Raw genomic sequence first — 15,987 nt, 5'->3', positions numbered from 1 at the left:
AGGCTTCGATCCACCCGCGATGCTCTCATCCGCGGGAGGAGCACACCCGTGCACGCCCCGAGAGGGGGCGGAGCGGGCCTGGGGCCACCGAGCACGCGCGTCCCGCCTCGGGGCCGGGCCTGCGCGCTCGCGGTTCTCTCCCGCCAGAATTCGCCGGGCCTCTGAAATCCATCTTCCATTAGGAGGGTTCATCAAAGACCCGGTGGGTCCGGGCCTCCGTGGGGTGAGGACCGCGGTTGCCTAGGCGACGCGGGGTGATGCCCGAGGCGGTGTCCGTCCAGCCCCCTCGCGCCGTCACGCGCGCTCGTGCTGTCCCCTCCTCCAGATGTGCGACAGCGCCGACCATTGGTCGGATTCCAGGGTCTCACTATCCTCACTCCATCCGCGGAACCAATCGCTGGCACCGCCAGGGATTAGTTAACCTGAGTCACACGCTGCCGGTACGGTGCTGACCAATCACCGAGTCGAGAGGGCGGGGCTGGAGACAAGGCTGGCCAATAACGGAAAAACGAACCGGCCGTGGCCTCTAGACTCCACCCCCGGTCCGGGGTAAGTAGGGTCTGAGGCGGCAGCACCTGCTCGTGGTGGGTGACCGTGGGTGAGGTGGCCTCGCGGCCGTGCAGGTGAGTGGACTTGGGGCGCGGGGAAGCCGGCGGGCGGGCCGGGCGGCGGAGGTTGCAGACTGCTTTGAAGTCTCGGCCGTCACACTCAGTGGTGGGACTCGGGTTGGCCCTGCCGGGGCGGGGGAGGGGAGGAGGCGTGTGACTGCTGCCTGGGCCGGGGATGGGCCGGGGCCGGGAGCCCGAGGTTCCTGAGGGAAGAATAGGAGTTGCTTAGCCCGCGCGGGATTGCTGGAAGCCTGGGCCTCGGAAGGATGGCGGGTGGGGGACGCGGGGTGAGGGAGGCCTGGCCGGGCCTCTGGGGCATCGCGGAACCGGGACGGGAGTCGGACCCTTGGCCCTGGACTGACTGTTTTACCGCGGACCAGGCCGGTCCTGCCGGGGAGGTGGGTCTTAGAGGCAGGCGCATCGGTCCCGCAGCCCTGGGCGTCTCCGCCCGGAGGGAGAGCCGGGAGACTTTCCTCCGGGGAGCGGGGACGGTGTCGGGCATGGCGACGCGGGTGGGCTGCGGGAGTATTCGGGACGGGCCTGGGGGACGCGCTCGCTGGAACGTCCCGGGTGGGGTTGAAGTTGGGCCTGGTGTGTACTGGGCGGAGAGGGTCAGTGTTGAACACTCTGGAAGCGTGTGTGTGTGTGCGCGCGCCGGAGGAGCCAGGCCCGAAGCTTGAACTCTGGGCCTGGGTGCCGCCCCTGACCTCCCCCCCACCCCCAAAGTTGGCTCTCTACCACTTGAGCCACAGTGATGTTTTCATTGGAGGTAAGAGTCTCATGGACTTTCCTGCCTGGGCGGGTTTTGAACTGTGATCCTCAGATCTCAACCTCCTGAGTAGCTAGGATTACAGGCCTGAGCCACCACCATCACCCAGCGAGAACCTGAGTGGAAGCAAGCTGGCCGTCCGCTTACTTTAAAACAGGAAATAGGTCATGTACAATAATTAGAAGGGAGTAAGGGAAAGTGTCCCTTGAAAACTTAACAGATTCAGTTGGCAGGTCTTCCTGGTTTAGTCTTTGATTTAGTGCTGCCTGGGTCACAACTTCTCCAGTAACTCCCCAGTGACTGTTGTAATCTGATTACGGTACCCTCAGGCTCCAGGTTTCAGAGCTCCTGTGTAGTTAGCATGTTTCTCAACAATTTCTCTGCTCCCCTGTGCCCTGGAGTCCTGGTATTCTTTCCTCTATAATTCTTGTCCCATCATAGAATGGTGGTTTGGTTATGTCTGTGTTCCTCACTACCTTTTCTGTTTGGGGAAGTCGGGGTAAGGACAGCTACTTGAGGAGTAGAGAGTAGTAACTAGTGACAGAGGTCATATAATGTCCAGGAACCAAGAAGGAATATCAAGGAAAGAAGTATCAAGTCTTCGAGATGGTTTAGGTAAAATGGATTCTCAAGAATATTGGTTATGTATAATGTGTGGAAATCCTTCCTTGTATTAAGCTAAAGAGAGTGGAAGAAAGGAAGAGAAGGGAAGATAATAGACAAGGAGAGAGAGAGGAAGGAGTAATGTTTGCTGGATTTGGCATTTAGGTGATCCTTAGTGGTTTTGGTCTTTAAACCCCGGGCTCTAAATCCAGGAGTTCCAAGTTAGGTCCAGCCACGTTCCCCTGTATGCTAAATAAAGAGAAGTCTCAAAAAAAAAAATTACAAAATGATGATGGGAAGACAGCACTAGTACATCTTTCGTTGTCTTTGGTCTTAGGTTAAATAAGGAGAATTGAGGACAGGGAGTGGGAAAGGTATTGTGGTTAAAACAGTCCCTGGTCAGAGCTGTGTGGCTTGGTTGAGTTTTGAGAAGTTAGTGATTTTATTACTGGAACAGAACAGGAACAAGATGGTCCCGCGCTTGGGGCTGTTTGATTTAACATGACAGGAAGGCATTACTTGCTTGAGGGATGGTTTGCTATCCACACAAAATGGTTATCACTGAATCTTCTCTTTTATTCTGCAGACAAGGTGGTTGCAAAGGGACCACAGCAGAGAATAGCTCAGAGCAGGAGGCACAGATAAAAAGTTGGAGGGTTTTTAGTTAATTCCCAGGACCCAAGACAGATGCAAAAACATCTGTTGAGTTTCGATGAGAGTAACTGCAGCTGGGTGATGGGAAGGAAAACAGATTGCAGTTCTAGAAAAGAACTATAGCCAGGCACTGGTGGCTCATGCCTGTAATCCTAGCTACTCTGAGGATCACGGTTCAAAGCCATACTGGGCAGGAAAGTCCATGAGACACTTATCTCCAATAAACCATAGAAAATGGCAAGTGGTGATGTGGCTCAAGTGGTAGAGTCCTTGCCTTGAGCTGAAGAGCTGAGGGACAGCGTCCAGGCCCAGAGTTCAAGCCCCACGACCGGCCCCACCCCACCCCCCCTCAAAAATATATATATGGGCGAAGATGGAGACAGCTCTATAGCATACTCTTCAGAGGCCACACACTGGTGGCTCACACCTCTAATCCTAGCTACTCAAAAAGCTGAGATCTGAGGATCGCAGTTTGAAGCTAGCCCGGACAAGAAAGTCAGTGAGACCCTTTATTTCCAATTAACGACCAAAAAAGCTGGAAGTGGAGCTGTGGTTCAAGTGGTAGAGTGCTAGCCTTAAGAAAAAAGCTCGGGAAATAGTGCTCAGGGAGTACTCCTTTATTTTGATTTTACTTTTTAATAAATAAATTAAACCATTCCTGGAGCTTGAACTCGGGGCCTTCTCTTGGCTTATTTGCCACACTTGGCATTTTGCTAGTTTATTGGAGGTGAGTCTCACAGACTTTCTTGCCAAGGCTGGCTTTGAAACATAGTTTTCAGATCTCCGCCTAGTGAGTTGCTAGGATTACAGGTGTGAGCCACCTGTGATGTCTTGTACTTTATATGGAGGAATTTCTATTTATAGAACTGCCACTTGGGTTATATAATTTGCTCCAGGATACGTGACTGATAGGTGTGAGTCAACATTGCCAAATCTGTGATAATCTCAAGAAAAATGAAAATTGGAGCAGTTGTCAGGTTTTGCAACTTTGAAGGCCAATTAGTGTGGGTGAGGACGTAGGGGAGGAGTCACCCCTTTTCTTTGTTGGTCCTGGAGCTTGAACTCAGGACCTGGGCACTGTCATTGAGCATTTGTGCTCCAGACTAGCGCTTTACCAGCTAGCTTCCAGCTTTTTTTTTTTTTTTGGTAGTTTATTGGAGATAAGAGTCTCATCAACTTTCCTGCCTCAATTTGCTTCAAATGGCAATGTTCAGATTAGCCTTCTGAGTAGCTAGGATTACAGGTGTGAGCTGCCAGTATTTGGCAGGAATTGGCACTTGATGACCAAGAAGTTGGTGGGTTAGGGTTAGTGAGATGAGGCTTTGCCATCTTGACTCAACAGTGGTTAGAAATTAAGAGACTTTCTTTTTGTTTTTTTCTTTTGAGACAGGGTCTCACTGTGTAACCCAGACTGGCCTCAAACTCCTAATCCTTCTTCAGCCTCCTTAGTGCTGGGATAGAACAGTTTTTCTCTGGAAAGGAATGTTCAGATTTTTTTTTCTCTGCACACTGTCTCCTTGAGTGCTGTCAGACAGTGTGAGCCACCTGCGTCTGACTCAAATGGATCATTGTTAATTCATAAATTAGGTACAGGGGCTGGGAAGGTGGTTCAGTGGTAGAATGCTTGCCTTGCATGCATGAAGCCCTGGGTTCAATTCCTCAGCACCATATAAACAGAAAAAGCAGGAAGTGTGCTGTGGCTCAAGTGGTAGAGCTCTAGCCTTGAGCTGAAGAGCTGAGGGACAGAGCCCAGGCCCAGAGTTCAGGCCCCACGACCGGAAAAAAGAAAAAAAAAAAAAAAGGTACAGCAGTGAACATTTTCAGGAAGTTACTTTCTTTTTGACCTTTTCTCTCTTAAATGCTTACTTGATTTTTGAGATGGGGTGTCATTGGGCGGCCTAGGCTATATTTTTTTTACAGTTTTACTTCAGTATCTACTAGTTAAGATGGTGACGACATTCAACAAACTTTTCTGTCAGTCATGTATTTAGCAACTGAGAAATTGGCACTAGTTTATAATTCTTAAGAGCTAACTGAGGATGTATTTTAAAACTGTTCTTTACAAACAATTACACTTAGTGGTGCTATGGCTCAAATGGTAGAGTGCTAGCCTTGAGCTGAAGAGCTGAGGGACAGCTCTCAGGCAGAGTTCAAGCTCTACCACCGACAAAAAAAAAAAAATTACACTTGACGTGATAAATTAAGCAGGACTCTAAACATTTACATAGTCAGACCAAAGGAGGATATTCTTAGGAGAGGACCATTCGAAGGCTTAATAGCTATGTGCATATGATCATATAAAAGGATGCGAGAACTTCAATGAACTTCAAGAAATGGAAACAAGATGTTTTTTTTTTTTTTTAATTGTACTGTTTGTGATTTTTTTTCTTCTTTCCTTTTTTCTTTAGTTTATTCCCTTCTGTTACTGGTTTTTTTCCCCCTGTACCCTTTGTCCTGTATATGTTTATCTGATTTTGGGAGGGGAAAGGGCAGCACAGAAATGGTGGCCCAGAGGATGATACTCAGCACTGATACTCAGACATGCTATGTTGGAAATGAACTACATAACTTGGGGGAGAGGAGGGTCAGGAGGGAAAAATCTGGGAGAAAAAAAGGGAAAAGATGAGACTGCTTGTAAAGAAGTGTTCTCTATGCCTGACTTATGTAACTGTAACCCCTCTGTGGATCATCACCTTTACAATAAAAAAATTCTTTCAAGAACTGTTCCTTAGAGTTACCTGGCTTGGCTTGTGTGTCTGCTTGCTCTTGCAGAACCGTAAGGCTCCCTTGGAGACTTGAAGCATGGCGGTGAATGCCAGTGTTGCAGTCTTTGGCTCTGCGGCTTTGGCGGTGGAGTATGTGGATTCACTGTTGCCCGGGAATCCTCTGCAAGCCCCCTTTAAAAATGCGTGGAATTACATGCTGGATAACTACACCAAGTTCCAGATTGCCACGTGGGGGTCCCTGATAGTTCATGAAGCCCTTTATTTTTTGTTCTCTTTGCCTGGATTTTTATTTCAATTTTTACCTTTTATGAAAAAATATAAAATTCAAAAGGTGAGTCTGATAGATTTGAAATTGATTCTAAGTAATGTTGTTGAATATTGTTAAAGGCAATGTAGATTGGTTTGGGGACCCTTGAAATTAGTATTATCCAATCAATAGAAATGTAACAAAGCCACATACATCATTTTAAATTTTAAAATAGAATATTTTTCCCCAAGTAAGAAAGAAATGGAATTCTTTCAAAAGTGGTTTTATTGAACCCAATGTATCTAAACGGTGAAGTCTTTGGATTCAGTGTATTTTGTGCTGATCTTAGCCCATCTCATAAACGTGGGTAGTAGCTATGTGTTAGTTTGTGCTGTGCTGGACAACATGGCCTCAGACCATTATTGATAATGTCTTGAGAACTGTTTTCTGAACTTGAAGAGGATGTGTTTGTTAACATGTGTTTATGGATTTAAATTGAATTCACGGTAGAATGTGTGCACATGTGTGAGACCCTGGGGTCCATCCTCAGCTTGTACACACACACCCCTACCCTCACATACATAAAGAAAAACTAGCTGGAAGTGAAAAATGTGGGGGTTTGTGGGTATTATCTTGCCATTCTCCCCCTTGTTAATGTCCCAACAAACCTGAGTGGATACTAATAGGATTCATACGCAAAGACTTTGGCCAGGACTAGTGAGGATTCTGTTTTACCTCTCTCATACATGTGGTGGTTACTTTAAGATGCTGGAATGGTCAACTGTTGACTGATGAAGTATGTTGTGACATTGTTAACTTCCAATCTCTACCTTCCAAGTATTACAGATTTGTTTTTTGTTTTTGCTGGTCCTGGGTCCCTGAACTCAGGGTCTGGGCAATATCCCTGAGCTTCTTAGCACTCTACCACTTGAGCCACAGCGCCACTTCGAGCTTTTTCTGCTTATGTGGTGCTGAGGAATTGAACCCAGGGCTTCATGCATGTGAGGCAAGCACTCTACCACTGAGCCACATTCCCAGCCCATGGATTTGTTTTTTTGACTCAAGTGTCTTGCTATGTAGGTCAGGCTGATTAGGGCAAAAGCACAAGGCCCTATTTGTCTTTGAAGTTCCTCCAGCTCAGAAGCTTCATAATTCTGCCAGTGAACGTGAACAATATATACTGATTTCTTGTAATGGTGCCACCAACTGCTGGAAGAATTGATGGGTCTGGGTAGTGAAGCTTAGCTGGTGTGTAACCACACCACAGGGACCCTCACCTGTAGTCTTAGAGACACATAATCACTCTGAAGCTTGTGGACAGCGAGTGATCGTTAGGCAGCAGAGACCAGAAACCTATTCTGAAAAGCTTTGGTTGTTTTTGAGTCCTATCTGGGTTGGTGAGCCAGCTGTCTCTTCCCCTGTCCGAAAAGGTGCTGTCAAGAATTTAGAACGGAAGATGCTGTAAGTCTAAACCTTAGCCTGACCATAACATCAAATCAGCATAACACAGAATTAAGGTCTGTTAGACATACTGGAGAAAAAGTCAGTGTTCTCTTACAGTTGTCAAGCCAAACTGTAGAGGATAACAGACTAATGTTGAATATTATTTTTCTTTGTAGGATAAACCAGAAACATTCAAAGGCCAATGGAAATGCTTTAAAGTACTTGTCTTTAACCACTTCTGTATCCAGCTGCCCCTGATTTGTGGAACCTATTATTTTACAGAATATTTCAACATTCCTTATGGTTGGCAAGAAATGCCAAGATGGTATGTTGAGAACAATTTGACTTGACTTTTATAATCAGTCATGATTTTGTTTGTTTATTTGTTTTGTGCCAATCCTGGGGCTTGAACAAAGGTTCTGGGCACTCCCTGAGGTTTTTGTTTTTTTTTTTTTTTTTTTCAAGTCTGGAGCTCTACCACTTGAACCATGGTTCCACTTCTGCCTTTTGTAAGAGTTGTATAGGCTTTCCTGTCCAGGCTGGCTTCAAACTGTGATCCTCAGAGCTCAGCCTTCTGAGTAGGAAGACAGACATGAGTACCCCTTACCCCCCTCTCCCTCCCCTCCCCTCCCTGTGCCTGGCAATTTTAGTTATTTTTAATGTGTATCTTCTGCATTTGGTTCGTGTTTATTGCAAAGTTTGGAAGCCACCGTGAGAACTTAAAATGTCCCCGTTATTTTCCGGATTTCAGCGCACTGTTTTACTAAAGTGTGTCTTCAGAAATTTCCGTAACAACCTTTCTATGATTGCCTATAGATATATGTGCTTGTTGTAAGAAAAAAAAGCATGACATTTAAGGTGAAAATGAATAAAAAATATAAGACAATAGTTAGTTGATAAAATTATATCCTTGCAAAACTGAATATAGATATCCAATGTACAGATGCAGTTGTCCTTCCGTATCCTTGAATTCTATACCCATATTCAACCAGCTACAGATTGAAGTTATTTTTAAAAAAAAAAAAAAAATCTTGTATCTTGCTAGGTGATGGTGGCTTGTGCTGAGAGGTGAGTATCACAATTCAAAGTCAGCCTGAACAGATAAATCCAAGCGACTCTTTATCTCCATAGCTGTGAGTGGAAAAAACTACAAAGCTCAGTATGAACTAAAGGGCCTGAGTTCAACCCCCATGCTGGCACACACATAGACACGCAGAACGTTGCATAAGATGTGTTGGGCTATATGCAAGGGCTGTATAGCTTTGTATAAAGCTCTGGATTTGAGGGGCACCTAGTCTGTTCTCTATAATTATTGTCTTGGAAGAGTTTTTTTCCCCCACTTAACTATGAGTTTATGTGTATGGGTTTTGGGAAAACAAATAATGGTCTGTATCCCCTCATGTCAGGTTCTGTCCTATGGCCATATCTGTATTTTGAGAATTTTTGTTGATAAATGTATCAGGTCAAGCTGATACGTGGGTAATTGATTCTGTAGCATCTCCAGCATTGCTGTGCAGAGTCTAGATTGCTTAATGAATGCTTGCTGCCTTCTCTTATAGGTATATGATCTTGGCAAGGTGCTTTGGCTGTGCAGTCATTGAAGATACTTGGCATTACTTCCTACACAGGCTCCTACATCACAAAAAGATATACAAATACATTCATAAGGTTCATCATGAATTTCAGGTATGTGAGTGAGGATTGTATTTCAGACTTCCACTACTGAAATGGGATTTTGGGGCTTGAACTCAGGGCCTGGGCACTATCCCTGAACCTCTTTGTGTTCAAGGCTAGTGCTCTACCACTTCAGCCACACAGCATCCAGTTTTTGAGTGGTTAATTGGAGATAAGAGTCTCACATAGACTTTTCTTCCCCGGGCTGGCTTCGAATTGTGATCCTCAGATCTCAGCCTCCTGAGTAGCTAGGGTTACAGATGTGAGCCACTGGTACCACTCCCATTATCTAAATTTGAAGATAAGTTGACACCACAGAGAAAAATATCACAGGGAATAATTCACACTCACTCATCCTTTGGCCAGAGTGCTCTATTGGCAGATTGGTGGTGGCTCTAGGTCTCAGTGTTAGAGTCACTGAAATGAGACCCTAAAATGATTTTTAGCATAGTTTTATCACCAAAGCAAACTCTTCATACAAACAGACTTCTTTTAAGAAACAATTTTAGTTGTTTTGGAAATCAGAACTGCTTTGATGTTGTAAAACGGGCTGTGCCAGTATGTTCTGCTCTTGATTCCCTTCTTTTTTATTTTGGTTGGTCAGCTGTGTGGCTTGAACTCAGGTCCTACTCACTGTCCCTCAGCTCTTTTGTTCAACACCAGTGCTCTTACCACTTTTTTTTTTTTTTTGTCAGTCCTGGGCCATGAACTCTGGGCCTGGGCCTGGGCACTGCCCCTCAGCTCTTCAGCTTAAGGGGAGCACTCTATCACTTTCAGCTGCAATGCCACAGCTAGTTTTCTGGTGGCTAATTGGAGATAAGAGTCTCATAGACTTGGAAATGGCACTGTGGCTCAAGTGGTAGAGCGCTAGCCTTGAGCTGAAGAGCTGAGGGACAGTGCCCAGGCCCAGAGTTCAGGCCCCACGACCGGACCCAAAGGAAACAACAACAACAAAAGAGCCTAGCCTGACTTTGAACTGTGATCCTCAAATCTCAAGCCTCCTGAGAAGCCAGGACTACAGGCATGAGCCACCAACACCCAGCTCAATTCTGTTCGTATGCCAGGGGATAGCTCCTGAGCGCCCCAGTAATCACTGTGATATCTGCTAAATAACTAATGGCCTGGTTAGTGTATAAGGTGTGGATACATTGTGCAGGCCATGTTCACTCCCTGGGAGGTCAGATCATATTTTATTACATTACCCAGAATGACACGCAATTTGAACCATATGGATTGTTTCTGGAATTTCCATTTAAATTTTCAGACAGTAGATGACAGTGGATAAATATAGTCTCAGGAAACAACCATGTATAAAGAGGCACAACTTATTGAACATGTAACAATCAAGGATCTCTTGACATACAAACCACAAACATAAATAAAAAAAATGAACATTCATGTCAATTACTTACCACCTTCTGAAACACTAAAGATGTCCTTTATATCCCTAGACTTTTTTTTTTTGTTAAAGAGATACATTTATTGAAAACTACTATATACATATGACTAGATAACATTGCCAATGCAATAATTTTGTAAAGCTGTAAAATAGGATAAGTAAATGTGTGAGGATAAGTAAATGTGTGGAGTCTCCCTTACTCAAAGTCTATGGAGTAAATACAAGCGCATCTAGAAAATACCTTGGCTGCAACATGGAAACATGTCATGGCACACAGTTGGGCGTGAGGGTAACCCAGCAAGGTGACCATAACCCCAGCAGTGTGCTGAGGACTGCTTTGCTCTGCTTTAGGCTCCCTTTGGCATGGAAGCTGAGTACGCACACCCTCTGGAAACGCTGATTCTGGGAACTGGCTTCTTCATTGGGATTGTGCTGCTGTGCGATCATGTGATTCTCCTGTGGGCATGGGTAACCGTTCGCTTGATAGAAACCATTGATGTGCACAGGTGAGTTTTAATTTCTGTTTGGGTGGGAGGTATCATTGAATATCTTTATTTTCATAGTTATAAGATTATTTGTATTTCTAAGTAGACTACTAGGAAAAGTTAACCTTTTTCACATAGCTACTTTTAAGAGAATAGGAGATAATCATTACAGAAAAAGTCAAATAATGGATTTTTTTTTTTTTTTGTCGGTCATGGGGCTTGAACTCGGCCTGAGTGCTGTCCCTGTCTTTTTGCTCAAGGCTAGTGCTCTACCACTTTAAGCCACAGTGCCACTTCCAGTTTGGTTTTTTTTTTTGTTGTTATTGTTGTTCTGGTCTGGGGCTTGAGATCTGGGTGCTGTCCCTGAGCTTTTGAGTTCAAGGCTTGTACTCTGCAGTCATGAGTTACCAGTGCCTGGCTGAACCTAACTCTTGATTGAAAATACATTGAAGCCTTCAGCTCTCACAGAATAATACTATTTCTAGTTTGTATAGTCTAGCACGAATAAAAGCACTTACCATAGGCAATCCTTCTGTTGATTGGAAGACAACTTGTAAATTGTTTATATTATATTGAATGACTCAATACTCTTAATTTTTCATTGTTACAAAATTGTTTTTACTGCAATTTGGCTTGAACTGAAGTATACTCAGGAATGCAAAAATTTCAAGTTCTAAGTGTTATACTCCAAATTTAGATCTCAAAGGAGTACTCTTCAGTGGGATTCTTTTATTTATTTATTTATTTTGTTGGTCGTGGGGCTTGAACTCTGGGCTTGGGCGCTGTCCCTGCGCTCTTCAGCTCAAGGCGAGCGCTTTACCGCTGGAGCCACAGCACCACTTCTGGTTTTCTAGTGGTTTATTGGAGATAAGAGTCTCACAGACTTTCCTGCCCGGGCTGGCTTTGAACCATGATCCTCAGATCTCAGCCTACTGAGTAGCTAGGATTATAGGCGTGAGCCACTGGTGCCCGGCAGTGGGATTCTTTTAAATCATGTGTTTTTCCCAGCTATGTAAGGCACAATGGTATTTTAATGGGTTTGGTACGATAACTTCTCAATGATTCTTAAGCAGAAATTTTTTTTCAGACTTGATGCTAATTTTACATACCTTTTCCTGAAACATGTAAGTTGTGTTATTCTAGATTGTGGTAGAATAGCTCCTCTAAAACAAAAGTGATTCTTTTTTTTTTTTTTTTTTTTTTGCTGGTTATGGGACCTGAACTCTGGGCCTGGGCACTGCCCTTCAGCGCTTCAGCTCAAGGCTAGTACTCTACCACTTGAGTGAGCCACAGCACCATTTCCAGCTTTTTCTGTTTATGTAGTGCTGAGGAATTGAACCCAGGGCCTCATACATGCAAGGCGCAAGCACTCTACCACTGAGCCACTTCCCAGCCACACAAAAGTGATCTCAAGATTTATTACTTTAGCCCCCTCTCTTTCATTTCCTGATGTTCCATTTGCATAGATTGTTTTAGGTTTCTAAGCACAATTTTCTTAGAGTGGTTTGTGGAACATTCACCTTTTTCCATAAGGCCTTTCATAACCATGTCAGAAATAAGTGAAGTTAGGCAGGCATGGTGGAACATTACTTGAACTAGTTAGTGAGCACATGACTGTGAATTAAAATGTCAATTAGCTGAGATGCATTGATCTGTTCCACAGTTCAGTAATCTTCATCACTTTGACAATCTTGCAGTGGCTATGATATTCCTCTCAACCCACTCCACCTCATCCCGTTCTACACGGGCTCCCGGCACCACGATTTCCACCATATGAACTTCATCGGAAATTACGCATCCACGTTTACCTGGTGGGATTCCATCTTCGGAACTGACGCTCAGTATAACGCCTATAATGAAAAGATGAAGTCTAGGAAGAAGATGGAATAACTCTTTTCTCAGGCCTTTCCAAAGACACACATTCCCCTGAATTGAAGCTAGTAGCTAACATTGCTTCTGGAGAGCAGAAATCACCATGTGTCTTGGCTGCTAAGTGATAGGGAACATTAACCACCTTCAATTGTCTTCCTGGGACCTTTCCTACTTCTACGAGGTCTGTATGTGTAGGAGTCCATTTAAGTACGGTTTTCGTGAGGGAGTCTTGAAGGCCGTGCTTCTAACCTTACAAAAGGTTTGAAGCAACAGAAAAAGTATTTATCTGTCTTTTCCCCAGTACTGCCAGAGGCCTGAGATTGGCATTAGTCCTTAAATCTTCTAGATATGTATGCACTGGTCATTTTGGAAAACTGGCAGTAATTACATTGGCCTTTTATTTGGCCTTAAAGATTTTTACAATTTGCCTAAAACAAAAATATCATGAATTAAACCCCATCAGCCAATTCAGTGGGTGATTGGAGCTATGAGGTCAGGAATCATCAATGCCAAAACCTTCCACTCGTGTCTGGAGCTGACCCAATGAAAGTTGGGATGACCTCTCTGGAGAGTCATTTTCAGGTCCACCACTGGCATCTACAAATTCAAGATTTCTGACTTAATAAAAATGGAGTATTTTAGTCTAAAAGTTTTTCAGACTTTTGATTTTTTTTTTTTTTTTTTTGTAATTAAGGCGCTTTCTGCTATTTACCCTTTCATTTTTGTATATCAGGTTTTCAGTAAAACTTAGAGCTAGAACTTGAACATTTGTGAACTGGTGTCCTGTATTTGCACTTTGAGCTCTTGAAATAAATGTGATTTTTGTCTATCTGATTTCCAGTTTTGAAACGTAAGCTTGTCATGTTTTATTCTTATAAGGAAAAATGCAGGTCATTAAATTATTCTATAAAAGGAATGATTCTGATTTTGATGCTTCCTTTGTTACTCTGATGGTGGTCTCATTGTGTGGTTATCAGAGTTTGCTTTTAGTTTTGTTTGAGACCAGATCATAACCTTGGAGCCCAGACTGTCTTCCCACTGTAGATTCCCAGCCGCCTCTTGAGAAAGGGGATTTCAGGCCTCACCATCACACCCAGCCATCAGGGTTATGTTTTGGGACATTTCATTGAGCCAGTGAAGATAGAAGATACGTCTTTGAATGTTTTCCAGATAGAAGAATGATTACAGTTGTGAGCCAGTGAACCTGGCGAAAGTCAATGTTTGTAATAGCATCTTAGGGTGGGAGTGGCAGTTCAGCTGCCCATTGGATCTTTGTTGGAGAGGTAGCAATCTGAAGTGGTATATGCTGGAGAGCGGAAGTGATTTCTCTCATCTGAAAGAAGAGGAAGACCTTGGGAAGAAAGACAAGAATGACAGGCCCAGGTGAGCACCATGAAGAAATGCAGGGAGTTTTGAGTCACTGCTAACTTTTCCCTCCCTCCCTCCCTCCCTCCTTTCTTCTTTCTTTCTGAAAATACCGTACAGAGGAGTTACAATTACATGGGCAAGATAGTGAGTACATTTCTTATCAAGCATTGTAGCCTCCTCCTTTGTTTCCCCTTCCTATCCCTTCCCATATCCCGCCCTGCCAAAGTTGTAAAGTTCGTTTTTTTGACATAATGACTTGTACATCTCATTGTTGCAATGGGTCCACCTGTATCCCTATTTAAACGATTTGTTTTTTCCCTTCTCCACGAATTATACCAACATCAAATACAGTGAAAGCATGGGTTATATGGAGGGGGAGGAGGGAAGGACATACAAAGCAACAAAGAAATCATCTTATAAATACGTTAGAAACTCATGAAAGTAAAAAACATTTGAATACTTATCTTGAGGTTCATTTCACCTAGCATCAACATATCTGACCTTTTCTGCTTGTCTCAGACATACATTAGTTATTACAAATAAGGGAAACCATGGAGCCTATGTTTCTTTGGGCCTGGCTTACTTCACTTCATAGAATTTTTTTCCATGTCTTTACATTTCCTAACAAATGGGGCAATGTCATTCTTTCTGATGGAGGCACAGAATTCCATTGTGTATATATACCACATTTTCTTGATCCATTCATCTTCTGAGGGGCATCTGGGTTGATAGCTGGGTTGGTCCTGGTAGCTTTAGTAGGGTCTTGCTTGTGATCATTTGGGTAAATGCCCCAAAGAGGGATTGCTGGGTCAGGGAAGCTCTATGTGAAGTCTTTTGAGGAACCTCCATTCTACTTTCCAAAGTGGTTGAACAAGTTTACACTCCCAGCAACAATGCAGTAGGGTTCCCCAATGTTTTGATTTGCATTTCTTTTATGGCTAGAGAGGTTGAGCATTCACAGCTAACTTTTCTTTATGCCACATACATGAACATCATATCCCTCACAAACTCCTTAAGGGTTGAGGTCCTTATTGCATAGATGAGGAAATGGGGAACCAAAAGTAGAGGCAGCCTGGAGTGAAAAAGTTAAAGGACTGTATCCCAGTCCCTGAGTTCAAGCCCCAGTACTGGCACACAGACACAAAATTGATAAATAAAACTAGATTGCAGCAATGTGGGCACACCTTATGAATATATTAGAAGACACTGAATATGCTAAATAACTGTAGTAGTCTATATTCCGAATGTAGAAAAAGACATACTGAAAGCACTGAGGAGAAACAGCACCTAGCAGCTGTTTGTCCACGGGTGACAATATTTTCTCTGGAGCTATGGTTCCCAAAGGATGCGGGAACTACATTTATTGTGAATTACCGTGTGAATTGCCTTAGTTTCTCCAACTGAATCTGTTTCAGTCAAGTGGAAATAATGCTTATCTCAAAAGATTTTCAGAATTAGCTGGGTGCCAGTGACTCACGCCTATAATCCTAGCTACTTAGGCTAAGATCTGAGGATTACAGTTCAAAGCCAGCCCAGGCAGGAAAGTCCCTGCAACTTACCTCCACTTTGGCTCAGGTGGTAGAGCACTCACCTTGAGCTGAAGAGCTGAGGGACAGCGCTCAGGCCCAAAGTTCAAGCCCCACGACCAACCAAAAAAAAAAAAAAGGTTTTAAGAATTAAACACAGTTAACTTAAAAAAAAAAAAATCTTAGCAGAGTACCCAACTCAGAAACAGAGTGGCAAAAAGTAAGGAAAGCAGCTGAGGCTTAATTTTTTTAATTACTTCAAAATGTTGGTCCAAGAAAATAAGCCCCGCAGAGCCTTTTTGTTGTGTGATAGTATTTCACTGTGGACATAGTTTTTATACATATAGCTTTTGAAAACCTTTCATATAAAATGTGATGGGTACAATTGCATATTTAAGCTATCTGTTAGTTCATAGCAGATAATTTAGTAGTTTTGCTTAGAGATAAATACTTGGTCCATTTTATTTTCGGCTCAACTGGAAAATTTACATTAAAATTCTGTTCAAGCCAGGCGTAGGTGGCTCACACCTGTAATCCTAGCTACTCAGGAGGCTGAGATCTGAGGATCACAATTCAAAGCCAACCTGGCCAGGAAAAGTCCATATAAACTAGT

The 15,987-nt window shown here is 43.7% G+C and overlaps 1 protein-coding gene across 1 annotated transcript; it reads left to right on the top strand.

The window, feature by feature from the left end:
- Positions 1–537: 537 nt before the first annotated feature.
- Msmo1 (methylsterol monooxygenase 1) lies at positions 538–13,314 on the top strand. The gene is made up of 6 exons (XM_042701812.1): positions 538–623; positions 5,407–5,691; positions 7,227–7,375; positions 8,610–8,736; positions 10,475–10,629; positions 12,306–13,314. The coding sequence occupies exons 2-6, from the start codon at positions 5,437–5,439 to the stop codon at positions 12,496–12,498; spliced, it is 879 nt and encodes a 292-aa protein (XP_042557746.1). The 5' UTR covers positions 538–623; positions 5,407–5,436; the 3' UTR covers positions 12,499–13,314.
- The last annotated feature ends 2,673 nt before the right edge of the window (positions 13,315–15,987 follow it).

This window comes from Dipodomys spectabilis, unplaced genomic scaffold, assembly GCF_019054845.1.
Source record: "Dipodomys spectabilis isolate Male_0828 unplaced genomic scaffold, ASM1905484v1 ptg000009l, whole genome shotgun sequence".
In the NCBI taxonomy this organism is placed as follows: domain Eukaryota; kingdom Metazoa; phylum Chordata; class Mammalia; order Rodentia; family Heteromyidae; genus Dipodomys; species Dipodomys spectabilis.
The sequence above is the reverse complement of the archived record's forward strand: the minus strand, read 5'-3'. Positions and strand labels throughout refer to the sequence as shown.

What these genes read in the sequence shown, in the direction of transcription:
- Msmo1 (XM_042701812.1), top strand. Translation starts at nt 5,437, where the DNA reads ATGGCGGTGAATGCCAGTGTTGCAGTCTTTGGCTCTGCGGCTTTGGCG. An exon ending in TGGCAAGAAATGCCAAGATG is followed by an intron (nt 7,376 to 8,609) that starts GTATGTTGAGAA and finishes CTTCTCTTATAG; the next exon opens with GTATATGATCTTGGCAAGGT. An exon ending in GAAACCATTGATGTGCACAG is followed by an intron (nt 10,630 to 12,305) that starts GTGAGTTTTAAT and finishes ACAATCTTGCAG; the next exon opens with TGGCTATGATATTCCTCTCA.